Source organism: Diadema antillarum, unplaced genomic scaffold (genome assembly GCF_040938485.1).
Source record: "Diadema antillarum isolate AM-2024a unplaced genomic scaffold, OU_Dant_1.0 seq00000931_RagTag, whole genome shotgun sequence".
Taxonomy (NCBI): Eukaryota; Metazoa; Echinodermata; class Echinoidea; order Diadematoida; family Diadematidae; genus Diadema; species Diadema antillarum.
In genome coordinates, this window is record NW_027271782.1 from 660532 (window position 1) to 687744 (window position 27213).

General features: G+C 41.0%; 3 protein-coding genes across 3 annotated transcripts; all 3 read left to right on the forward strand.

Annotated features, from left to right (window-relative positions):
* The first annotated feature begins 2128 nt into the window (after nucleotides 1–2128).
* LOC139741459 (tubulin beta-4B chain-like) lies at nucleotides 2129–7109 on the forward strand. The gene is made up of 3 exons (XM_071652043.1): nucleotides 2129–2275; nucleotides 5301–5636; nucleotides 6086–7109. Exons 1-3 carry the CDS (start codon nucleotides 2219–2221, stop codon nucleotides 7040–7042), a joined length of 1350 nt encoding a protein of 449 aa, XP_071508144.1. The 5' UTR covers nucleotides 2129–2218; the 3' UTR covers nucleotides 7043–7109.
* A 4814-nt stretch (nucleotides 7110–11923) lies between these two features.
* On the forward strand, nucleotides 11924–14237 carry LOC139741477 (tubulin beta-4B chain-like). The gene is made up of 3 exons (XM_071652062.1): nucleotides 11924–12065; nucleotides 12673–13008; nucleotides 13275–14237. The coding sequence occupies exons 1-3, from the start codon at nucleotides 12009–12011 to the stop codon at nucleotides 14235–14237; spliced, it is 1356 nt and encodes a 451-aa protein (XP_071508163.1). The 5' UTR covers nucleotides 11924–12008.
* Nucleotides 14238–18474: 4237 nt separating this feature from the next.
* LOC139741460 (tubulin beta-4B chain-like) lies at nucleotides 18475–25975 on the forward strand. The gene is made up of 3 exons (XM_071652045.1): nucleotides 18475–18531; nucleotides 24326–24661; nucleotides 24804–25975. The coding sequence occupies exons 1-3, from the start codon at nucleotides 18475–18477 to the stop codon at nucleotides 25770–25772; spliced, it is 1362 nt and encodes a 453-aa protein (XP_071508146.1). The 3' UTR covers nucleotides 25773–25975.
* Nucleotides 25976–27213: the final 1238 nt, after the last annotated feature.

A 27213-nucleotide genomic window follows, 5' to 3' on the forward strand; every position in this document is an offset into this window, starting at 1 on the left:
TGTTGCAATGATGTATGTGATATTGTGTGTTAATATGAGTTAGGTTCAGTCCGCATTCTACATTATCGTCTGTGGTGTATCTGTAATGCTTTAGTAGTTGATGTCTATTTTGTTGTGATATCCAATGTACAAATAATTTCCATTGAAGACAATGAAGTTATCAGTCAATCAATCAATTAATAATCAATCAATTACTTACCTATACTCTGGTTATCATTTGTGGGGTGAAATGCGCCCTTGAAATTTATCATGCGTTATGTAATTACATGCATCACTCTTCTTATCGACAAGATCAGGGTGAATTTGCATCTCGAGATCGAAATGTATAGGAGATGGGGCTAAAACAAGACCATATCAAAGATATGGTCATCGGGATTTTGAATGTAAGCAGAAAATGATTCCATATGGCATCCCACTCGAGCATCAAAGGGACTGTCTGAATACTGATAAGACTTTGATTAGTAGGGGATTTCTTACACGCTCAAAGCAAGGAATGTTAATTGTAATTTGAGAACATTTACGCATTCCGGTGTTAAACGATCAATACCATGGGTACTCCTTATAGGATAGTTCTTTCATTCATTTCATCAATCATTTATATAATAATTAAATCCTACATTTCAATTTAATTCACTTTCTTTTTACCATCTCGTCATGCGCTCATTCTTTCTGGGTGTGCTGAGGGCGAAAAATAACCTTACGCACACAAAGTATGATAGCTAAGGCATTGCAATCCCAGTGCGTATGATCCAAAGCAATGCGGAATCCGATGTTTATGGAATAACAGAGTCGCCATCGTTGATGCACGCTCTCTCCGTTGCCAAAGCAACGAACCTAAACATCGATCTGTAAATTTCCCCTGTTTTACACACGCACAAACATCATCATGCCGAATGAATTTACCACCGAGTGCGCTGTTGCTAGGTAAACGAAGCAGCTGTACACAACTGCATGGCGGCTGATTTCTCAGTACAGAATATATTATGGACACGTGTTGTTATTATTAAAGCGCAATGGTTCAAAGTCATGGGATGGTCTCAGAAAATTAGAATTCACAGGCGGGCCCTTTCCAATGAACTTGAGACATTATCTTAGCGATAGATGAGGTAAGTAAAGGGAAATAGAAAGTAAAAATAGGCCCATGCTGCATGTGTACAGTCAAATATTGTAAAACTTCACTGAGTGTATTCAACCCAAAATAACATAAATGTAGGTGCAAATATTATTTTCGTGTTTTACGCGTCTCCAAACAAAGTATTCACGGAACAAGAGAAGGCAGACGTTTACTCTGCTATCAAGGGTTCCATGATATTTTGCTCCTGTGACAATTGCTCCAATGAAATATTCGCACGTTAAGCCAAACATAACTTCTACCCACAAACGTAACCCTAACCCTAATCCTCACACCTAACTAAACCTAAAAATCCTATCACAACCCTAACCCCAATCCTCAGTCCTTGGAGAAAATAAGTCCAGAGCAATCGTCGCAGCAGCAAATGTCGTGTCACCGCTATCAAGACAGTATTCGACAGAGACTGTTGTAATCACCGTGCAATAAAAACAGAATCAGGGATTTAGCTGTGTTGAAAACTCACAGCATTGGTTGATGAGATACATAATTTCTAGACGTACACCAATTGAGAGCTTTTAGAGACAGAGATGAGCAAGTGAAGAAACATGACAACCAGAGCACGATGATGCAGCAAATGAAATAAAGAATTAAGGTCGTATTCTAATTGTTTCTATACTTTAATTCTACTCCATTTGACCATTGCTTATCACAGAAATCAAACTTGCACTTCCACAGATTTTAGGACCATAATATCATGTCCTTTTAATTTCATGTCCTTGCTGGAAACGTAAAAACATTGGAATACTCAGTAAAAAAGATTTGACATGCAACATTCAAACCTGCCCGATAATCTGATGTCAACGGCAACGACATTTTTCACTTCTGAGCCCATCCCTAATTGTGACTTCAAGCATCGCTGGGCGAGCCGCTTGCTGATTGGTGCTTATTGTGCGAGAACACCAATTGGTTCCTCAGCAGATTATTTGCCCCCTTTTTAGTAATCATATCAACCGGTCATTGGACTAAAAAACGCCATTTCCAAATCAAGGAAGAGCAGAGAGGGAAGTTGAACATCTCGCAGCTCAGCAGTGCTCGATATATCTAAGTTTATTTTTTACCCGAAGTGTCTTTCTGAAAATCTTCAACATGCGCGAAATTGTCCATCTCCAAGCCGGCCAGTGCGGAAACCAAATCGGAGCCAAGGTGAGAAATATAATTCAAAGTAATGTTCTGCTTTAGGGATCAGTTATTGTCTGTATTGCTGCTATTCCTTATGAATTTGATTGTTTGTTCACATATTTTTTTTTTGTTTCCAAGTCTTGTTTGATATATATGAGCGCATCAAGCTTCTTCGTGATGGGTAAGAACAGTACGTTTGCGGCGCCTGCTATAGTGCTTATAACCCATTTTTTTTTTTCTGACCCCGAACGGTCAAGAGACAGGGTTGCTAAGACAACGTGTACGGCTAGTATTCTCTTTAAGACAGTAGTGTAGTGAATTGATAACCTCTAGGGCTAGATGGTAGCCACATTTTAATCAAAAAGTCGACTCCAAATTTGTATATTGTGCCCACAGATACAATATTTTTGTTGCACTTACAAATGCGGTCCATACATAATTATTATGCATTGCTCTATCTCTTCGGCGGTTTCTCTCCTCTCTCTCTCTCTCTCTCTCTCTCCCTCTCTCTCTCTCTCATCTTGATATCTTAATTGCTGTTCCTTGAGGTCTAGTCGATGTAACGAATAGATGTTGATTCTGATTCTATTCAAAATATTCTAATCATTTTGCCCTCGTACAGTCTGTTTTGTCCATGTTATGGGGGTGGGGGAGGAGGAGTGGGGTTGTTCATATCCCTTTCAAACTTCTTCAAAAGAGCGGTTTTTTTTTTTGCAAAGGGTCACCACTGTAGTAGAGGGCAAGGAAAAATACGCAAAAGAAAACCAAACGCAACCTTCAGAATGGATCTCGAAAGCGACTTTGTGACAAGATGGCGTGTTGCTTTCGCAGACGAATCTCTCGAGACGAGAATACACGGCGAAGAATCGGTTTTGCCCCGTAGATGGTTGTTGGTGCCGAGCGCCACATGATCATTCTTCTTTGAAATATGAACTTTTCTGGTGTGTATCCATAAAAGGGTAAACTTGAGAGTTGAACTGGAGATCTTTGAAGCCTTGGCGCACACCTTAAACAGGATTCAGCGAGCTTCCAAACTGCCGTGCTGCTGTCTGAAATAGTAACAGACCTCTCAGGCCCTAATCATCTCCTATCACCATACTGCGTTATCATACAGAGATGTCTGCTTCACGGAGTTTTAATTGCAACCATAATGAATGCCGCGGCCATGGATATCAAAGCTAATTTCATATGCATTATTTTCCGACAACCAATTATTTTCTATCGAGAATATTTAATAGTTAATAGTTAATAGGTGCCTATCCGGTGCAGACATGGCATATAATTGTCCGTTGGAGAGTACCCGCACTTCTTCTGCTATTCTTCACAAATACATGCATAGGCAAGAGTAGGTTTAGTAGCCCACAAGTCACTCGATCAGATATGAGGGTCCAAAGACTGCCGTTAGAAATAACTGTTCTCTGTAGAGAGCACGGCCATGGAATCGGAATCGTCATGTATAGAATATTTTCTCCCATTCCCAATCCTCTCATATACATAGCCATTGACCGTAAATAAATTGCATCGTGTATCGTAATAGAACACAAAAGAATGTCGTCGTTACTTAGGTCGTTGGGAAGAACCAGGCATTATTTTCATTTTATTCATAAGGGTGAAAGAAAAATTAATTCAAAGACTTATCTTCTGCCATTCCCTCCCAGGGAGTGGTTTGCGGTTGAATGAGGGAATTCACTGCAAAGAGTGTATGTGAGAGAGAGAGGGAGAGCAAATAATTTCTTTGTTGTGTACACCTTTTGTATCCATATCCTGTTGTATCTAGGCTTTTCCTTTTTGCAGACGCGGATCAGCGTGTAAACATTGCATTTTATATCATTATGAGTCGCTCTCCATGGCCATGCGTACATTGTAGGTGCACGGTGCATGCAGTAAAAAAGAATCAATGGCGTTGTATGCCACTGATGTTTATCGCAGACGGGCAAGGCGATCCGAATAGACCCCGGTCCCACACTCATATTTGCCGACAGTTTGTGATGCATGCTACTTATCACAAGTGACTGACATCAAAACTTACGAAGCGTTAGCATCAAAGGAACCACGTGGACTTTCTTCTGATGCCTGAAAGAGATAAACTCTGAAAGATGGCAAGAATTAGATACAACTTTTAGATTCAGACCAGGAAAGAATAAAAAAGATACAGTATCCTTAAGGAAGGAGGGACAAATCAATCGGAAGAAAATAAGATTAAGCTAATACCCAATATTTGCCAATGTATGGTCCGATTCTATCCTTTTCTTTATTCCTTGAAGATAAAATAGATTGAAAAGGAAATCAGGCATTCTTAAACTTTTTTTTCACAAGCACTCCAGCACGCCCTGCATCGAATGGACTGCCTCCGATTTATGGTTTCTTGTTTGTGACAGAATCCTATGCTTCAATTGGCATAGTCTTTTGGAATAGTTTTCTTCGCGCTGCACGCTTCATTCGTATAGTCTTTTTGAAAGATCTTCATGCGATGTTTCAGTAACAACTGGTGCAGCTCCTTTGTACAAAATAACAATTTAGTGCTTATAAATACATTGCGATGAAAAGAAGTAGATGGTTGAGAGGACACATGCTCCTCCGTAACCAGGGTATCTGCAAGTTACTTGCAGGCGAGCGGATTGTCACCAAACCGTGAAATGATCTCTAGCTCAAGCGCCAAACCTACAAAACACGCACTTGCGTGTGACGTTGCGATCGTGATACTCAGCAGGAGGAAGGAGTCTTTCCATCCATGTCACGTGACAGACCATTTGCTTTGTTTAGACGGCCTTTCTTTCTTTCTTTCTTTCTTTCTTTCTTTTTTCTTTTACTATTTCCATACCGTCAACAGACTGTAAAGGAACTCTGTGTGTGTATCACTGGAAACGTCGTAAATGAACGCAGTGACAGTCTTTCAACGCAGATCTGTACCTTCAGCTGTTGAACAGATTACGACTAGTTCAATGCATGTCAGACTGTTATTCTTTAAGTTGAATTACCGTATGATGGGCGTAGGTAGGACATAGATTATATTGAGAAGCTTTAATAATCCTCTCCATTTTCTCTCTAGTTCTGGGAGGTAATCTCTGACGAGCACGGCATCGACCCGACAGGAACTTACCATGGCGACTCCGACCTCCAGTTAGAGCGAATCAACGTCTACTACAATGAGGCCACCGGAGGCAAATACGTCCCAAGGGCGGTGCTCGTCGATCTCGAGCCCGGCACCATGGACTCGGTTCGATCGGGGCCCTTCGGCCAGATCTTCAGACCGGACAACTTTACCTTCGGCCAGAGCGGAGCAGGCAACAACTGGGCCAAGGGACACTACACCGAGGGAGCCGAGCTGGTCGACTCCGTTCTCGATGTCGTCAGGAAGGAGGCTGAAAGCTGTGACTGTTTGCAAGTAAGTTTGTACCTGCCATTAAACTTAAACATGTAGGATAGAGCAAGGATAAACAGTATACAGAAGTCTTATAAACTGATCGGAGCAGGAAAACCTCTAAAGAACCATACGAATACTGGGTAAAGGTATGTCATATTGATCATTATGATAATCAGATTCATTCGCACTGGTATCAACGAAAAAAGGGAGTATGAATTATGGCACGTGCATCGTGTGACAAATCATAGTTACGCTCTCAATCAAAAGACATTGCACTTACCTATTTGAGTGCAGTTTCAAGCAGTTTTCTCTTCTTTTTTTTTGCTTCAAAGTGAACAACGTAGACATCATTTTTTTTTTTTTTTTTTTTTGGTTACGGTAAGGCATTATTCCCTTATCGTTAACTTCAGAATGTGTCATTGCGTCTTTATGATTATGTTGTAATGGTCCAATTTCAATGTTCTTTGCAGGGTTTCCAACTTACTCATTCTCTCGGAGGTGGTACTGGTTCCGGTATGGGCACACTGCTGATCAGTAAGATCCGAGAGGAGTATCCTGATCGAATCATGAGCACGTTCAGCGTGGTCCCCTCACCGAAGGTTTCAGACACTGTGGTAGAACCTTACAATGCCACCTTGTCAGTCCATCAGCTGGTCGAGAACACTGATGAGACATTCTGCATCGACAACGAAGCCCTCTACGATATCTGCTTCAGGACCCTCAAGCTCACCACCCCAACCTACGGTGACTTGAATCATCTGGTGTCTGCTACCATGAGTGGTGTTACTACCTGCCTCAGGTTCCCTGGACAGCTCAACGCCGATCTCCGCAAGCTGGCAGTCAACATGGTTCCCTTCCCTCGTCTCCATTTCTTCATTCCAGGCTTTGCTCCTCTAACCAGCCGTGGAAGCCAACAGTACCGCGCTCTCACCGTTCCCGAGCTGACCCAGCAGATGTTCGACGCCAAGAACATGATGGCTGCCTGCGATCCCCGTCATGGCCGCTACCTGACCGTTGCCGCGATGTTCCGTGGTCGCATGTCAATGAAGGAGGTCGACGAACAGATGCTCAACGTCCAGAACAAGAACAGCAGCTACTTCGTCGAGTGGATCCCCAACAACGTCAAGACCGCCGTCTGTGACATCCCACCACGTGGTCTCAAGATGTCAGCCACTTTCATTGGCAACAGCACCGCCATCCAGGAGCTCTTCAAGCGAGTATCGGAGCAGTTCACCGCCATGTTCCGGCGAAAGGCTTTCCTCCACTGGTACACCGGCGAGGGCATGGACGAGATGGAGTTCACTGAGGCTGAGAGCAACATGAACGACTTGGTGTCCGAGTACCAGCAGTACCAGGACGCCACCGCCGAGGAGGAGGGCGAGTTTGACGAGGAAGAGGAAGAGGACATGCAGCAGCAGGAACAGTGATAGACGTACTTTAAATCGTACAAACCCACAACCTATCTGCCATGCAAATCATCTGTGTGTTTTCTACCATCCTGTATACATAAGACACGTCTTGAGATAATGAAACATATCATTCATTCAATCACTGAAATTAACAATAAATTGATGACAGGACCAATAATAAGAACAACATTCCATATCTTAAAAGCCAACAAGAACAATAGCTATCTTTGGGAATGCGTGTTTAGCACAGGACAATCCTAATGACTTCACTGAGATTTCAGAAATAAATATATGGCAGACAGCGTATCACTTGAATCGTACTCCACAAACGGTATTCATCCTCTTGAACAAAAGAAAAAAGTGATCAAGTGAAATACTCAACCAAGTCTACATTGATTGACTTATGAGTCAGCCTCTCTTCTTTTCTAGAAATTGCACAATGCATGTGTGTTTATCAAACAGTGAAGTCAAAATTTCCTAGAAATAAATCTGTGCTTTTGCTTCTTTTTCGTTTCAAAACAAATTCAGCTTTAGTTGCTTTGGCGGCTACAAAGATTAAAAAACAACAACAAACAAACACAGAAGTGATGAAAAAAGTGGCAGGCGATTCCACCGAAAAAATATTAGCATCTCTGTGAGTACTTTGGGGAAAATCTATCCTATCTTCGTGAAGCATATGATGTTTTCAAGTACCACACCGAGACCAGAGGAATAATAATATAGTAAAACAAATCTTTATTACATATCACTTTCTCTCAGTCTTCGTTGTTATTTCTAATGTATGTATGCTCTCAGTCTATGTAAGAATACAATACGTCTTTCATTGCTGCTCAATTCATCACGAGGAGTATCCGACTTCGAGCTTTCATTGTCCAATGAGTTTTACTTAAAGGGACATTCCAGACGATTTTCATAATTTCACATAATGTAGTGCATAAATCAACAACTCAGTGTGTAGATTAGTCTTATTTATTATGGTTCTTGAGCAGACAAACAATACTTTTAAAAACCCTACACAAATTACACTGAACAAGGATGATGACATGGGGGGTTCATATATTTCAGAAATGTAGCAATGTAGTTCCATTACAATACCGCTTGCGTGCAAGTTTACCTGTGTATAATCTATGCATGCCTTCTTCTTCTTTTCTGCTTCATTGAGCCCCAGCTCATGCATTCTTATGGTGACTCTGCTATGTCATCATCCTTGTTCATTGGAATTTGTTCTAAATTCTAAAGATATTCTTATTCTTCATCCCAATTATCACAAATTCTGAAACTTTGTCCTCAGTATAACTGATTTATAGTTGTTTAAATGTAAAGATCTGAAAATCATCCGGAGGTCTCCTTTAAAGAATAAAACCCATATACATCAATAATGTCATCACGACTCAGTGATATTTTAATCCTGTTTTTCAAGGGAATCAATCCAGCGTGCTATGTTTGCAGAGAAGCGTGTATGAGAAGTGCTGGGGGTGAAATCTTTTTGGCTTCGGACAAGTTCACTCCAAGATTGGAGAAATCAGAGTGTTTTTCTTTATTTAGTCAGCGTGTGGACGTAACAGAAGTGTGTGTTTGTTATTATATTACTGCTTTTTGAGAGAGGGAAATATCTAAGGAGAAACAGGACAGCGAGCACGTCAGAGTACGATGGAGTAAGAAAAACAAAACGGTAGCGGACTACTGAAGAGATACGATGATATCACGAACACGGAAACACACACACACACACACACACACACACACACACACATACACACACACACACTTAAACACGGACAAAATATGCAGAATGAAAGAGAGAAAAAGGGATGAACATATCTCCGTGCCTTAAGTTTGTAAGTAGATTATGGGAGCTATAAATCGGGTTTTACAACAGAGGAAGATACATGTACGATTTCAAGAAAAGCGACATGAGTAAAACACTGAGCAGCTGTGGTGGGTGCTATGCATGGGTTTTCATAAGTTGAAAGCTTATTACAATGAAAGTACATAACTCTTACAGAACGTGTAGTTTCTTTCAATTTCAAATATCATAAGAGCAAAAACGTATAGATATCAAACCATAAATAAGCAAGAAGGTATTTGAGTGTTGAAAAAACAACAACAACAATAAGATGTTGAACCGACAAAGAAAGGAAATGGAGAGGAGCAAGCAAGAGAATGTTGCCTTGATGTACTACATTGACCCTACTACTACCGTTTCTTGCATCATTCGAAGATAGAAAACACGTCATTTGAAAAGAGATAGGGGATTAAGGATGACAAAGCCTCAAGAAGCACTCGAGGAGTTTACAAGGAAGTTACATAAAAGTAAACAGAGACGTTGATGAAGGAAGGACGTCTGCAGCAAAGACATTATCATACCCACCATAAATACCTACAGACCTCATGATTTCTACAAGAGGGATGAGATCTCTGTAATACAAGCTCTTTTACGTCCAGCTGAAAATAGCATTCTCTACCCCACCTGACTATGGAAACACGAAAGTGATGTAAACTATATAAAAAAAAAGAAATCAAAAACAAAAACAAAAACGAAAAGAAAAATACTGCCGTTGTCAAGCCCGTCTCAAAATATGTATTGACTTTCTAAGTTACATTATTATAACGTGCTATGTCACATCATGATCATGTTTCGATCGATAAACATTTATTAGATTTGCCATAATTCTGATCATACGATAAACTGCTTTTTTTACGAGCCCCTCCCCAATGGTGACTCTTCGTCAGCGGGGAAAAGTCTGCTCTCTTCAATACTTAAAATACGTACGACATCAATACGAGATATTGTTAACAAGATCCAGAAATACGAGGTTACCTGTGTCCTGTTTCACTCACATGGGAAATACATCGAGCTAAACAATGAACCTAAAGTTGGGACAGATTCAAATCAGGTCTAGCTAGGGAGAATGCATAGATATCCAAGGTGTATTCTACAGCGTGACATTTTGTTTTCATATCGGTTTCATAGTGAAATAGCTCCTAACTTCTCAGGACTGATTAATCCCAGAATTCTCTCGAAGATCAGTCCAAAATAAACTTCCGATTGATTTAAGAGCTAAGTGAACAGGCCCCTAGAACTTTAATGTCTCGTTGCCAAGGTTCGTGCTATTCAGACAGCAAGGCTGAATTCACACTTGGTCAGGGGTCCCCAGACTGGAGAAGAAGAAGAAAAAAAGAGCAATATGCTATGAGCGCAGCAATCTCACGACGGGTTTTTCCGTACACCGTTCTCGAGGTCACGGAAGCGTGCAATTTGAGTTCTTACTACTATCAGGACGCCACCACTTGCAGCTTGTGGTGAAAAACGAAAGGCGAGTGCCTCCTTTATAAAAAGACAGTGTGTGCTCTGCATGTCTGCCACATGTCGTGTCATACTACTCGTCGAATTTTCAGCTGCACACAGGCGTGTTACCACAGGCTATAAAGAATTGCTTTAGGTATAGTTGGCGAAACCGTCCTTATGCAGTTAATTAGGGAACATTGGTGCTAGATTGATTGAGTGAACATTTTGGAAGATACATTATTTTCTCTTGTTTTTTCTAATTTCATATTTACCCATCTTCCATTGATAACTTGGGGTTATTATTGGAGTACATTCATAATCATTCATGCGATTGGACTTGTTATTTGCTCACAACAGCCAAGGCCCTTTCACGCACCTTTCTCATGCTGTCGTTTGCCTCGTGCCTGTAAGAGCTCATTACACAATGTCAAAGGGCACTTCAGAACCACATGATCAAAGCAGTAATTCAGCTTTATGATGCACATGAAATCGTTCGTCCTAAATAACTATGAGCGAATTTATGCTGGTATCTACAACATTTTAAGACGTATTCTATATAATGAATATAATAGAAATGGTAGAAGAAATGATTAAAATGATGATAATAACAGAGCTGTTTTGAGAAACTCTGCTATGACTGTAATCCTTGCATTACATGGTAGTCATGTGACATCAGACTGATCAAATGGAGAACACACGTTGATGAAATGTTCACGAAACACACATTGCATTCAAACCCATGACCATTTCCTTAAGATTTTTTTTCAAGACATTTTACCCCTACCTAAAGAGAATAATATGAAAATGATCTAAACAAAACCCAGAAAGACAGATGGTTGTAGACATACCAAGAGTATCAAGCTCAGTTCCCAGATTTGTTAGCAATAGTTGAACATCCAGAATAACTGTCATTCACTGCAACTTACGCAACGATGAATCATTATGGCCCCCTTAAACCAGCCTCTCTCACGCGTCACATGTCAAAAGATCCGTTAGTGGAAGTGACTATATGGGTAAGTCACTTCTATCTCTTCTGATTAAAATCGCCAAGTGGTAACTCCTCCCACTTATTAAGATAAATTTGCCTAAAATTATGCAAAATGCAATGTCCATGGCGACGTCCCACCAGAAGGTCAAACATCTACAATCTGCAAGTGATCACTGCCACACAATATGCAGATATGTGTGTGTACTTTCTAGATTTTTTTTTACTTTGGGTTAACTGACGAGATAGACTGAGTCAGTCAAGGTTGTTGGGACTGATAGGAAGGTCTTACGTGCATTCCTAGTATTTTCGAAGAATTAGAATAGGGGGCCTCCAAAAATATGAAGTGTTGATCATAGTAAGTTCTAGTAACAATCGTGTTAACATACAGAAAATTTCGCTGCGTGGCAAACTATTGGTCAAGTAATATTGACAGGAAAACATCGCCGCGACGTCGACATTTTGAGCCGATCCCGGAACCGTAATGCTCACCTGCGCACATTGCTGATTGGTGCTCAACGGGGCACGCCTTGTATCGGTATCGCACGAGTCAACCTAACATCGGACTATTATACACAATTGTCTACCAGCACCACGTCTCATTATTCTTTCCGGTTATCACAGAGTTGACTGTAGAAGACAAGTCATCTCCGTCTCATACTTCTGTCTTTCTCCTGTGGGTGACGTGAACAAAGAACAGCGTAGACAAAATGCGTGAAATTGTGCATGTCCAGGCCGGCCAGTGTGGCAACCAGATTGGAGCAAAGGTGAGAAGTCCCCCATCTATTATTTTTTCTTTCAGATGTAGTTATTGGGTTTTTTTATAGCGTTGCACTTTTAATGGCGTGATATCAGCTAAGTATGCTTTTTATCATATAGATTCAAAACAAGCAAGAGAGAGAGAGAGAGAGAGAGAGAGAATGGCATGACTCTGCCAAATTGTTATTTCCTAAAGTTAATCATCATTTAAAGGAAAGATGATATCGAAGGAAATTATTCACAGAATAAGATATTGCAAAATAAGATAACGAGACTTAAAGAACGTCGCAGAAAACTTTTTGTTTTGTGTTTCTCCAAACTCTCGTTTTCTGGTTTGACTTTGTGTCTCCCATGTCAGGTCCATCTTTTAAGCGCATTGAATCTAAAAGGTCAGAAATATGTATCTGTCGTTTGGTCGAATATTGAGCTGAAAATCCTATCCAGTTTATTTCGTGCAAGAGTTATATGATTTCTTGTGCTGTGACCGTTTCTCGGTATTGCCTATTGTTCAAAGTTGAATCACACTATACGACGCGATCAATTTCATGAACCTTTTAGGCACTAGGTATATGTTTATTAATCCTTTCTCCTGACATGTTTAAATTCTTTTAACAGTTCTGGGAGGTTATCTCTGACGAGCACGGCATCGACCCGACTGGAACCTACCATGGCGACTCCGACCTCCAGTTAGAGCGCATCAACGTCTACTACAATGAGGCCTCGGGAGGCAAGTACGTTCCAAGGGCAGTGCTCGTCGACCTCGAACCCGGCACCATGGACTCTGTCCGAGCCGGACCATTCGGTCAGATCTTCAGACCGGACAACTTTACTTTCGGCCAGAGTGGAGCAGGCAACAACTGGGCAAAGGGACATTACACAGAGGGAGCCGAGCTGGTCGACTCCGTGCTCGATGTCGTCAGGAAGGAATCGGAAAGCTGTGACTGCCTTCAGGTAACCTAAGCTGCATTTCCTCTGCCAGTAATACAATAGTTGGCCAATTCTTCGCATTGCGCACGACCATAATTCAAGTACCGAATCTTTAGATTAGAACCAGTTGTTAAAATTAAATCACCAGTTTCTGTTCTCGGCAAATATTGCTCACAATTTTATGTCATTGCATTCATCGTGTCATGGGCATGATGAGCATCTCCAGATGTGAGTTCAACGGTCTGGAAGGTAATGTGATTACAATGTATTTCTTATCTCGCTTCATACAGGGCTTTCAGCTAACGCACTCTCTTGGAGGTGGTACTGGTTCCGGTATGGGCACACTGCTGATCAGCAAGATTCGGGAGGAATATCCAGACCGCATCATGACGTCATTCAGCGTTGTTCCGTCACCGAAGGTTTCAGACACTGTTGTTGAGCCGTACAATGCAACTTTATCAATCCACCAACTTGTCGAAAACACAGACGAAACATTCTGTATCGACAACGAAGCCCTTTACGACATCTGCTTCAGGACCCTCAAGCTCACCACACCAACCTACGGTGACTTGAATCATCTGGTGTCTGCTACCATGAGTGGTGTTACCACCTGCCTCAGGTTCCCTGGACAGCTCAACGCTGATCTCCGCAAGTTGGCAGTCAACATGGTTCCCTTCCCTCGTCTCCACTTCTTTATCCCAGGCTTCGCTCCTCTGACCAGCCGTGGAAGCCAGCAGTACCGTGCTCTCACCGTTCCCGAGCTGACGCAGCAGATGTTCGACGCTAAGAACATGATGGCAGCCTGCGATCCTCGCCATGGCCGCTACCTCACAGTTGCCGCGATGTTCCGTGGTCGCATGTCAATGAAGGAGGTCGACGAACAGATGCTGAACGTCCAGAACAAGAACAGCAGCTACTTCGTCGAGTGGATCCCCAACAACGTCAAGACCGCCGTCTGCGACATCCCACCACGTGGTCTTAAGATGGCTGCCACCTTCATTGGCAACAGCACCGCTATTCAGGAACTCTTCAAGCGCATCTCTGAGCAGTTCACCGCCATGTTCCGGCGAAAGGCTTTCCTCCACTGGTACACCGGCGAAGGCATGGACGAGATGGAGTTCACTGAGGCTGAGAGCAACATGAACGACTTGGTGTCCGAGTACCAGCAGTACCAGGACGCCACCGCCGAGGAAGAGGGAGAGTTTGATGAGGAGGAGGAGGAAGACGACATGCAGCAGCAGGAGGAGGTCTAAGATTGCTTGGATCTTTTCAATCATTGACGAAACCTATGATTTCTATCAAGACTTTTTCACAATCTTCAGTCAATCTCGAGAAAAAGAGCATTGCTCCAGTTTAAGTATTCAGATTTGACTAGATGTTTTCGGAAACATAGCCAAAAATATACATATCAACTAGGAGTGAAACCGACCGAAAAGAAATGAAAAAAAAAACATGATAAACAATAATACCATCCATCTAGTTTAGTTGAAGTAATCATGTGCAATCGAAACAAATCTCTTTGAGACGAGGAAGCATCGAATGTATTTATTCACAATGATTATAGAATGGAACTGCGGGATACACACAGAAGGCTCAAAACGATATTTTATGTCCTGGACCAAACAATTAAAGTAAAGCTTCAATGAATAACCATGAGCACACAATGAACATGATGAAGTGTTTGTAAATTGCTGAAGATGAGCCTGTATAACTAAAACGTGACGACGTGTAAGTTCTTCGTTTCAGATTAAGTTAAAGATATGCCGCCTTGACGGATGAATCGCAATAAAATAAGAGAAAAATTCATCTTAAAGAATATAGCTGTTTTGAGCATATAGTAAGTGTAAACCTGTCCTCTAATTTCACAGTGTGTGTTTGTGTGTGTGTGTGTGTGTGTGTGTGTGTGTGTGTGTGTGTGTGTGTGTGTGTGTGAGTGAGGGAGGGAGCGGGAGAGACATACAAAGTATGTGTGGGTGTGTATGTGTTTATGTACGTGTGTGGATGTGGCTGTGTTTGAACAGAGAGAGGGGGAGGGACGATACGGAATGAACACACAAAACAGATAATGAAAGCGATGTAGGCATATATCCTCAATAAACTTGATGAGCATATCCACGCATATATTAAATTACATGATTCATTTCTCATCAGTAGTGGACGATTCACGTTACAGAGTCCAATATTCCAAATTACAGTAATGATCACTGTCATACATTTGACCTTCATGCATTCCTATGTGAATCATGGCAGTAAAACCAGGAAAAAGGATCAGTGAGAAACTGCGAACATATTGGATATATTCACGTGAATCCCTGTAGGCGATGTTAAAGGGATGGTACAGTTTCGGTTGAGATAGACTTTGAGGTTTCCAATGTTTCTTGATGATTTTTTTTTGTGATAATGAGAAACCCCTATGAAATATGGAAGAGCATATACATTAATTCTGAGAGGAATTCAAAGTTTATTTGATGAAAATTGGCTTGAAATTGCTGTAATATCCAAAACAAAGCAATCCTGAAAAAAGGTATTACCCACTTTTTATTTGGATCGCTTTGTTTTACTCTGGGTTTCTTTTTTATATCTCAGCCATTTCAAAATAATTTTCATCTAATAAACTTTCAATTTCTCTTAGAATTGTATGTTTTTGTTTTTGGTGTTTTTTTTTTTTTTTTTGGTTTCATAAATAGGTTTTGAAGCATCTCACAAAAAGCTGATTCTCATCTCAGCCAGCACTATTACCATCCCCTTTAACGGCCTGTGCTCGTCATGCGACCAGGGCGCTTATAACATGGCATCTCTTCACGTGGGTAATAGTCTTTCCGTATCTCTGTAGAGTTGAGCAGATGCCAGATTGAAAAAAAAAAAGCAAAAAACAAAACAAAACAAAACAAACAAAAAAGCAAATAAACCAACTAGTGGTAGAAATATCACGGGGGGGGGGGGTGGTGTGTGTGGGTGTGTGTGTGTGGGGGGGGGGGGGGGAATGTTTGCTTAAAAGTTGTCCCGCCGCAGGGCAAGCATGTAAAAGGTAAGAATGACAAATGTCAATATGGCAGAGGTGAAATTTTAGTTAATTTTAGAAAATTTAGTTAATTCATCATATGAAATTGAATTGAAAATATTGATTCTGATTTTAGCACGGAAGTTTTTACCAGTGGCATTTACCTCTTCCTTATTTGTCAATTTATTGCTTTTACCTCTAACATTTTTATCTCACTTCTTTTTCACCTTGGATGTTTCAAATTCTGATATCTTTATTACCAGTGACATTTTTACGGTTTAAAGTTTCCCGTGTTATTTAGGTGGGTTTTTTTTTCACCGCAGGTATTACATCTCAGATGTTTTTACTTCTGGATTTTTACATCAAGCCAAGTTGGTCAGAACAATCAGGAGGGTGGGAAACACCTCGTCTGAGTATTAAAAGAGTATCAAGAACTACCTTGAGGAAGAGAATTGCAACATTGCCTTTTTCTTTTCAATCCGATAAAACGAAGCAGTTCGCTGAAGCCTTAATATTCATACAAATCAGAAATATTTCAGACACTCCTTATGTGTCAAAGTAGATGATTACCGGACAATTAATAGACGGTCATAATTAATCCTTTACTTGATTGGACTTATATTATCGCTGTATGCGTTCATTGTGGACAAGAAAAACACGCGTCCTGATGGAATTTCCTTCATGTAGACTGAAATGGCTTGCAACGAATTCATGCCGTGTCTTTGCAAAAGTTATCTGAAGGTAAAAATACACGCATATACTCGAGGCATGCACACACACAAACACATTATGTAGGAACCGTATAGCAATTACCGAACAACCATGCAGCTTCATCCAAGCTTATCAGCCAATTATGTGGAGCCTCTCTATGTCGTGATATTGCTGAATTATAAATGGTTTTATAAAATGAAGAGGCAATGGATATGAAGCCAGGTTCCGCACCTTTTTTTCCCATTCAAGGACATGCATGCCCAGAGCTCTGAAAAGCATGTGTCCCTCAGCCGCTTGGGCGCCATTTTAACGGGGGCGATTTGTTTACCCTGGATACTCCTAAGCAACGCATTTCTCAGACCACCCTCCTTGATTGCTCCCACGCTGCCCGATACTTGAACTTCTACTGCAAACGATATTCGTCAGTAACTGAAAGGGTAAATGCAATTAATGGTGGAGATATAGACCAATTTTCATATGTTCCCTTGCTTAAGCACACAGTCACTAATGGGAGGAGAACAACTAACGAAACTAACATGACATCTTGGCATCTCTTGATTTTCCCTTTCTAATGGAAATTGGCGGAAAGGAATGAATCGAAAAACCATGATGTCATCCTGTTAAGCAGGCCTTTTAGCGTGTTAAATTATATTAGGCCTATGTTCTGAACACGTCTCATTTATTTTAACATCAACGTCCAAGACCAATATGATGTGATGTTTTTTTTTTAAGTAACTATTGTCAATATTCCATAATTCCTGTGACACAACTGCAGCAATTGCATCATTATTCTTTAATGGCAATTTCATAACTATTCTGTTCCCTCCTCATTCCTCTTGTCTTGGTATTAGGGTAGTGGGGATATTGACCGTGGACACCCTCCCCCCCCCCCCCACACACACACACATACACACACACTACAAACGTTCCGCGGCCCCTGTATTTCTATTGCATTTTATACTAGGTAGGCCTATATAATATTTACCTGGGAACTAAAAAATGCGTGCATGACTTTGACAAAGGGGGCATTCATTCCAAAGAAATCCGGAGTCATTGCGAAATATCAACGGCGTTTTCATCTTTAAATGTGCTTGCCTTACTGTGTCTTGTGCAATAAACATGATAAATGCGTGCCATTAGTAATATATGAGTGGATTATACCAATTACTACGATATTTTCAAGTGTTATGATAGGGAAAGGCAATTTAAGTGATTAAGCCGCAGGGAGGAGCTCATGTTGAAAAATCAATGAAATTCAATGAACGCATAGGCACCATTGCCAAATGGCGCTTCTCAGCATATCGCCACATGTGAAGTGGTACCAGACTTCTAATTATTACTGTTCACGTGATCACGTGGTTGCCATAGCGAAGCTAGTGGTTTCTCACACGCTTAACTACCTTAATCAACATTGCGGTTGTGTGTGTCGGACCCAGTCATTATGAGCTGCCACACCTCGGTTGAGGGATCGCCTGCGAATACAGCCCAGCAAGGAGACAAGCAACCATCCAGTTATCACACGAAATACTATGATAACAAGTCAGGGTTGGGTTTTTGTTTCCGTTGATCCCTGAACTTATGTGTGTTCGTCTGTATAATATATGTTTTTCAATGTCTGTGAGTCTGTGTGTCTGTGTAGATGATTAACAGATAACCTCTGCAATAATTTCTCCGTCATTTTCTCTTCAAGATTCTCTCGAGGTCCGACTACACATCATCTCGCTCTTCCTAAAAAATTGTGCATCGTTTTGATAGGTGTGTTTCCATAGCTCCTCAACATGCGTGAAATTGTCCACCTCCAAACCGGCCAATGCGGGAACCAGATTGGGTCAAAGGTAAGCACTGTGACGACTGGAATTCACAGTTGTTTCACATTTGCGCCAACTTAATGTTATATTGGAGTTTTACTATAATGTGTTGCTGAGTTATAGATTTGGAACGTTACAAGTCACGTGTGATGCGCTTAATTTGTATGTTGAACTACTGTTGTTGTTTTTATGATTCAGTGGAAGATAGAAAGTACGTTCTTTCGATAATTACAAAGCTACTCTACTCCACACCATAGAAAAAGACAATCAATGGCTAGTCCAAACCTGCATGACGAACACCTTTCGCGCATTGACACTTTTCCCTACATTTTTGTGTCAGAAAAAAAAGAGAAAAACCCTTAATTCATGTTAGCAATGAGGATTCATTCCAAGATACTCCGTTTAAGAGAAGCGAAACGAAAGGAGGGTTTATTCTCTCATCCTCTGCATGGTTTTCTTGACATAGTCGTTCGACAAATGAGAGAAAGATACTTGGATTGCACATTTAGACATCTGCAACATGACGAGTTTTGAACAATTTTTTTTTTAGTCTTGTTTTGATTTCCAGTGAGGTTCTGATTTTTTATTAGTTTTGTCTGAAAAAAAAAAACCGAAATGGGGATAATTCTATGAAATTATAGACAGGGCTGCACACTAACCCATTTTTTCTGCCGGTCCAACCTGTCTCTGTCGGACCGGTAAATGCCCCGTTTTACCATTTTTTGCCGGTCCGAACAGAAAATTTACCGGTCAACAACAACAACCTAAAAAAAACATTAAATGACTTGCAAACTTATTTTCTTGTTTTTTATGGACGTACCCCCACCCCACCCGTGTACATTTTACAGATTAATATTTTTTTTTTAAACTTGCATTATTTATTGCACAAAAAAAAATTTAAAAAAAAGATAGGAAAAAATAGAATGTTTGTTTGTGAATTACAGTGTAAAATGATAATGAACAAAATCAGATTGTATCAAATGCGTTTGTGACTTTTTCTAAACATCGGCACACGAACTTGCTGCGTAACCTGCTCTTGGTGGTCAGTTGGATTGCGACGATTTAATGAATTATTTTAGCTGTGATATTTTCTGATGCACGCGCTACAAGGGGTTCTTTATTTTTCTCCCGATAATCTATTCGCATTTGTGCATGCCTTCTTGAAAGGTACACGACATGCAGGGCCGAATTCGCGATCCTTTTTGCGCCCATTTCCACCTCAAATATTAGCGGGATTGTGACGATTTCATGAATTACTTCGGCTGTAATATTTTCTGATGCAAGCGCCAAAAGAGGTTGAAAATGTGTCCTTTATTTTTTCCCGACAAACTCTTCGAATTTCGTAAGTGCGTTCTTACAGATGTTCCACACAGCCGAATTCATGATACTTTTTGCGCCTATTTCTACCTTAAATATCAGCGGAATTGTGGCGATTTCATAAATTGCTTTGGCTGTAATCTTTTATGATGCACGCGCCAAAAGGGGTTGAAAATGTGTCCTTTGTTTTTACCCAATAAACTCTTCGAATTTCGTAAGTGCGTTCTTACAGATGTTCCACACAGCCGAATTCATGATACTTTTTGCGCCTATTTCTACCTCAAATATCAGCGGAATTGTGGCAATTTCACATATTACTTCGGATGTAACTTTTTGTGATGCACGCACCGGCAAGAATGGTTAAAAATGCGTTCTTTATTTTTCTCCCCATAATCTCTTCGCATTCCGTACATGCGTTCTACGACACGGCCGAATTCACGATCATTTTTGCGCCTATTTCTACCTCAAATATCAGCGGGATTGCGATGATTTCATGAATAACTTCGGCAGTAATCTTTTATGATAAACGCGCCAAAATGGGTTGAAAATGTGTCCTTTATTTTTCCCGGATAAACTCTTCGCATTTCGTAATGCGTTCTAAACAGATATACGACACGGCCAAAAATCATGATTCTTTTTGCGCCTATTGTTTCCTCAAACTTCAACGGGATTGCGATGATTTCATGAATTATTATTCGGCCGTAATCTTTATGATGCACGGGCCAAAAGGGGTTGAAAATGTGTCCTGTATTTTTCTCCCAATAATCTCTTCGCATGTCGTACATGCGGAAACGACACGGCTGAATTCACGATCCTTTTATCGTCTATTTCTACATTAAATATCAGACGAATTGTGGCAAGTTCATGAATTACTTCAGATGTAATCTTTTGTGATGCACGCACCAGCTAGAATGGTTGAAAATGCGTTCTTTATTTTTCTCCCCATAATCTCTTCGCATTCCGTACATGCGTTCTTGAAAGGTATAAACGACATAAATGGCCGAATTCACGATCCTTTTTGCGCCTATTTCTACCTCAAGTATCAGCGGGATTGCGATGAGTTCATGTATGACTTCGGATGCGATCTTTTATGATACACGCGCCAAAAGGGGTTGAAAATGTGTCCTTTATTTTTCCCCGATAAACTCTTCGCATTTTGTAAATGCGTTCTTAAAAGATACACGACACGGCCAAAAATCATGATTCTTTTGCGCCTATCGTTTCCTCAAACTTCAAGGGATTGAGATGATTTTATGAAATATCACTCGGCTCTATAATCTTTATGATGCACGGGCCAAAAGGGGTTGAAAATGTGTGCTGCATTTTTCACCCAATAATCACTTCGCATTGCGTACATGCCTATACGTCACGGCCGAATTCACGGTCCTTTTAGCGCCTATTTCTACATCAAATATCAGCGGGATTACGATATGTCATTAATTATTTCGGCTGTAATCTTTTGTGATACATTCACCAGAAGGGTTGAAAATGCGTTCTTTATTTTTCTCCCGATAATTTCTTCGTATTTGGCGTTTTCAAAATTATACATTGCATGCAGGGCCGAATTCGATATTCTTTTTGCGTCTATTATTGTTTACTCAAATTCCAACGGGATTGCGAAATTTTCATGAATTACTATTCGGCTGTAATTTATATGATGCAAGCGCCAAAAGCGGTGAAAATGTGTCCTTTATTTTTCTCCCGCTAATCTTTTCCCATTTCGTACATGCGTTCTTATCTACAAGGTATACGACACGACCGAATTCACGATCCTTTTTGCGCCTATTTCTATCACAAATATCAGCGGGATTGTGGCGATTTCATGAATTAATTCGGATGTAATCTTTTGTAATACACGCACCAGAAGGGTAAAAATGTCTTTTTTATTTTTCTCCCGATAATCTCGTCGCATTTGTGTATGCGTTTTTGATAACCAAGACGGCATGCAGGACTGAATTCAAGATCCTTTTTTTTTTTTGCGCCTATTATTTCCTCAAATTTCAACGGGATTGCGTTGATTTCATGAATTGTTATTCGGCTGTAATCGTTTATGATGCACTCACCAAAATGTGTCCTTTATTTTTTTTTTCTTTTTCTCCTCTATAATCTCTTCGCATTTCGTACATTATCTTTTGGAAGATACGACGCGGCCGGTCGAATTCATGATCCTTTTTGGGACGATTTCTACCTGAAATATGTAAGCGGGACTGCCATGATTTCATGATTTTTTTTTCTCCCTAGTATTATCTCTTCACATTTTGTGCATGCGTTCTTAAAAAGTACACGGAAGGGCCGATTTCGTGATCCTTTTTGCGCCTATCTTCGTTATGAGGACATTCTGAGCGAATGAAAATATCAATTTGTAAAATGACTGTGCAAAATGAAAATAAACGCAATCAGATCCATTTACTCTATCGCTGAATATCGAATGTGTTTTTACTTTTTCTAAAAATCGACACAAGTAAATTAGTTCTAACATAACTGCCACGCTGCTGCGAAGCCGGGATCGGATCGATCTTGCGTTAAAAAATCATGAGTAAAATGACCCAGAAATGCGTGCGCTTCTTTCAATGCTTCTTGTCTGGCATGACCGCCGATCGCAAGCAAACGAGAAGCAGTTCCTTTGCATCGTTTGCTTTGCATGTATTGCATTGCATGGCAGTGCGTGAGCAGCGCCAAATGCGCAAGCGAGCGCGAATGTAACTGGTCGACTGCTAGTGCTCAAAACTACTACTAGTAGTATGTTTACTGGGCCCTGTTTCATAAAGCTGTTCGTAAAGTTACGAACAACTTACGAGCGACTGGTGATCAGTTCTGATGTGCTGTACTTATCAGAATTTCCATAATTCAGCACAAGAACTGATCACCAGTCACTCGTAAGTCGTTCGTAACTTTACGAGCAGCTTTATGAAATACCCCCCTGTACAAATTGCACCGGTAGACATAAACGAAAACTTGCGTAAAACTTGTTGAACAGTGCGATATCTTGCATTCTGTTTCTCCCTGATCGGGGCTGCTCTTTTCCTTTCTACTGACCCCACCAATGCTTTTTTTTTTTACTGGTCATGTCGGACCGATAACTTGTGGATTTCCTGAAAAGTTACCGGTCCGACAGTGACTTTTACCGGTCTTTGACCGTCGGACCGGCGCCAGTGTGCAGCCCTGTTATAGGTCAAGGGAATTCTGACAGCTTGAAAAATTTCTCATCAGAACTTCTACCACTCCCTTTACCGATTAAAAAGTAGTAGCTTTGCTAATTTGAATTCATTCATTCATTCATTTCATTTCGTTTTATTTCATTTCCAACAATCCAAAACATTTACGGTTACATGCACATAATAACACAATATCAATGCAATGTAGCAACGTAGAAAAACAATGTGAAATCAACAATAATACGCTTCAAGTTCTGATGATAACGAATTGAAGTAAAGTTGCAGGAAATGGAGGAGACATGCTGAAAAGCAAATCTTGTCTTTTGTAGTCTCCTCGTGGACAATATGATGACTTACTGAATGTGTTTCAATGCTTTCATTAGTGATTGTAATTCAATATTTCATGCTGGAGACGTCTGTAACTCAGGGCCATCGTGGCTATAATGGAGGGATGCAATTAGTACATTATGTCAATGTATAATATGAATTATGAACGGTCGCTTATTTGTGTCTATTATTCGCATAACCAAGACATGACAGTGTTTGAATGAATTATACGGAGGTATACCGCTCAAAGCAGGTGTTTTAAGCTCACTTGCCACGCGATGAACCAATAATACGGAGGCTCATCCTATATAGGCCACGCTCATCTCGTGGTGCTTTCAAATATAGCTTCCTTCAATGTCCTTATTCACGTGTGCGCTTATTCAGCCCTTTCTTTCATGAATTTGCACAGTATAAAGAAAACGTTATTTCAGTCGCGCAGCTGCCGCCCAAGAATCTAAGTCCGTCTGAAATTTTCCTTGGTTACTCTGCCAGTTTACAGACCTCACAGTTGCTATCGTGCTGCCTCTAAATATATACGAACTGTTGATTACATGTCAAGTGATTGCAACAAAAAGTATAGCGTAAACGTGGAAAGGATAGAATTTAAGGGAAGATCATCATTGTAATTTATTGGTGAATAATAAAACTGAATGTTAGTTTCGCTGCTTTCAATGTTTCAATTACAGACAGTCGTTCTGATCATCATCACATAGCTTGAAGGCAAGAGCTGGACTGCATATATGTAGTGGAGTGGCTTTGTGGTATCCTATATATATATTTGAATATAAATGTAGAAATGTAAAAACATTTTCACGACAAAGTAGAGGCAAGTAAACACTAATTTAAGAAAGAAAAGGGTCAGCAGTTCTTAGAAATGTTGTGTTGACAAGGGCTACGAAAGGAAAATTTGGGTGGGTTGATCGCTGATTTTGTGAGAATTTTTTATCCATGGTCTATTACAAGAAGAATGAATATCATGTCCAACAATGAATTATTAGCGTAATTTTCCTATTTCTCGAAAGTTCTGGGAGGTGATTTCTGACGAGCATGGAGTTGACCCAACTGGAACCTACCATGGCGACTCCGACCTCCAGCTAGAGCGCATCAACGTCTACTACAATGAGGCCACTGGTGGCAAGTACGTCCCCAGGGCGGTGCTCGTCGACCTCGAGCCCGGCACCATGGACTCCGTCCGAGCCGGACCATTCGGTCAGATTTTCAGACCGGACAACTTCGTCTTCGGTCAGAGTGGGGCAGGGAACAACTGGGCCAAGGGACACTACACTGAGGGAGCCGAGCTGGTCGACACGGTGCTGGACGTGGTTAGAAAGGAAGCTGAGAGCTGCGACTGTCTTCAAGTAAGTGCCTACAAAACAAAGCCAATCCATGATTAACGATATAATTGGATTCAAAACGTTCTGTTAACCTTGCTACATGACCATTTCATTGGTTCGACGTATTCATAAGTGAACTTGCGCTTTTATCTATTGCCATTTGCAGGGTTTCCAGCTAACGCACTCTCTTGGAGGTGGTACTGGTTCCGGTATGGGCACACTGCTGATCAGCAAGATCCGAGAGGAATACCCTGATCGCATCATGACCACATTCAGCGTGGTTCCCTCACCGAAGGTTTCAGACACTGTAGTTGAACCTTACAACGCCACCCTGTCAGTCCACCAGCTGGTCGAGAACACTGATGAGACATTCTGCATCGACAACGAAGCCCTCTACGACATCTGCTTCAGGACCCTCAAGCTCACCACACCAACCTACGGTGACCTCAATCATCTGGTATCTGCCACTATGAGTGGCAGTACTACTTGTCTCAGGTTCCCTGGACAGCTCAACGCCGATCTCCGCAAGCTGGCAGTCAACATGGTTCCCTTCCCCCGCCTCCATTTCTTCATCCCAGGCTTCGCTCCTCTGACCAGCCGTGGTAGCCAGCAGTACCGTGCCCTCACCGTTCCCGAGCTGACACAGCAGATGTTCGACGCAAAGAACATGATGGCTGCTTGCGACCCTCGTCATGGTCGCTACTTAACCGTCGCTTCTGTTTTCCGCGGCCGGATGTCAATGAAGGAGGTTGACGAACAGATGCTGAACGTCCAGAACAAGAACAGCAGCTACTTCGTCGAGTGGATCCCCAACAATGTCAAGACCGCCGTCTGTGACATCCCACCACGTGGTCTCAAGATGGCTGCCACCTTCATTGGCAACAGCACCGCCATCCAGGAGCTCTTCAAGCGCATCTCTGAGCAGTTCACTGCCATGTTCAGGCGAAAGGCTTTCCTCCACTGGTACACCGGCGAGGGCATGGACGAGATGGAGTTCACAGAGGCTGAGAGCAACATGAACGACTTGGTGTCCGAGTACCAGCAGTACCAAGACGCCACCGCCGAGGAAGAGGGAGAATTCGAGGACGAGGAAGAGGAAGATGGAGAGGACGAGCAATATCAAGCAAACATTTAAGGGTATGATAGGGTTGCTATAGGTTACGAACGACGCGGGAATCATCGGGAAGTCTATAAGAGCATTTAATAGCTTCTTACTTCATTCATTCGCGCTTTCTGTCTCAATCATGAGATGAGAGAACTTCGGCAATTTAAATGATTCAAATTTCCACACAAAGATGATAAGATGAACAGTTGGTTGAAAGAAGCTAGACAAGTGAAGCCGAGCATATTATTTACATAATTTACGAAACTGTATAGAGTGAGCGTTTGTAGAGGAATCAATGTATAAAAAGCGTTATCATATCTATATTATAGCCAAAATTGATTGTTTGAATAGAATTTCACACAATTGATATTTACGGGTCTAATCCGGTTACACTATTGCAATGATTACCAGCATATAGTATGTCGAGTTTCTTCCCGTAATAACAAAGGATACTCCTATTTTGTTTTTTGTTTTGTTTTTTTTAAAGCTGCATGCCTTCTATAAAAGATTTTGTACTTTGCAGGGGTTTTGGTGACGCACAATAAGGGAGTGAGTAAAACTTGTTACTGCCACTCTCAGTGAAAAAAAAAACTGCTACACCCTAATCAATCTGAGCTTTAATCAAAAGTTGAAGAAGCTGTTGTGCGGCTTTCTGTGGTTTTGTTCGTTCGCTTCCATGATAGAAATTGCATCGTAAAATTTTGAATACATTATTGTGTTCCCTCTATATCATCCATTAACTGTTATCTAGTGTAATGTCAAAGATCAGAACCACTGTGAACTATCAAAACAAGTGCAATCGAAACAGATTCCACACAAGTTCTGGATGGTACTCTGCGTAGGCGCTCTGGTAGCTAGACTTAAATGATTTATTTCATTTTTCTGTAAGAGGATGATTGGTTGTTCGTCAAACTTTTTGTGGAGTGTCAATGTATTTCAACTATGTTCTGTCACGTTTGAAAGTTGTCAAAGTGATTTGGCTTTGTGTCAAGAAATACATACAATGAATATAATAAAGTCACTTCCACATGGCAGAGAATTCCAGCGGCCTCCGTTAAACAAGACAGAAGGCTTCCGAAGATGAAAAATTATTGTAAACTTGTGTACTTCATGAAAAAGGCGTGAACACTTTCACTTTCAACCCTGCAATCAAAATTTACAAATTACATTTGCAGTGGTAAGGAAATAGGTGTGACCATTATGTTCAGTGTCAACTGAACAACAGCGCTGTTAGTAATCAGTTCCGTGGCTTAATTATTGCATAATTTTATGTTGATGTTGTATTTTTGAATAATTAAAGAGCAATATGCAGCAAAATTAATACAAAACGAAATCACGCAGAGCAATTGTATTGTGAGTGAGTGGTGATTCACTTGAATAGGTCGAAAGTGCATACGACCCGTACAGAGCGCTTCATGCATTAAGCACCGTGTATGATAAACTCCCAAGGACACTGTGACGTTATTAATTA

Bases quoted from the DNA above. Each gene is read 5' to 3' on its own strand.
- LOC139741459 (XM_071652043.1), top strand. From the start codon at position 2,219: ATGCGCGAAATTGTCCATCTCCAAGCCGGCCAGTGCGGAAACCAAATC. The intron at 2,276-5,300 runs GTGAGAAATATA...TTTTCTCTCTAG, and splicing joins GAAACCAAATCGGAGCCAAG to TTCTGGGAGGTAATCTCTGA. The intron at 5,637-6,085 runs GTAAGTTTGTAC...TGTTCTTTGCAG, and splicing joins AAAGCTGTGACTGTTTGCAA to GGTTTCCAACTTACTCATTC.
- LOC139741477 (XM_071652062.1), top strand. From the start codon at position 12,009: ATGCGTGAAATTGTGCATGTCCAGGCCGGCCAGTGTGGCAACCAGATT. The intron at 12,066-12,672 runs GTGAGAAGTCCC...TTCTTTTAACAG, and splicing joins GCAACCAGATTGGAGCAAAG to TTCTGGGAGGTTATCTCTGA. The intron at 13,009-13,274 runs GTAACCTAAGCT...CGCTTCATACAG, and splicing joins AAAGCTGTGACTGCCTTCAG to GGCTTTCAGCTAACGCACTC.
- LOC139741460 (XM_071652045.1), top strand. From the start codon at position 18,475: ATGCGTGAAATTGTCCACCTCCAAACCGGCCAATGCGGGAACCAGATT. The intron at 18,532-24,325 runs GTAAGCACTGTG...ATTTCTCGAAAG, and splicing joins GGAACCAGATTGGGTCAAAG to TTCTGGGAGGTGATTTCTGA. The intron at 24,662-24,803 runs GTAAGTGCCTAC...TGCCATTTGCAG, and splicing joins AGAGCTGCGACTGTCTTCAA to GGTTTCCAGCTAACGCACTC.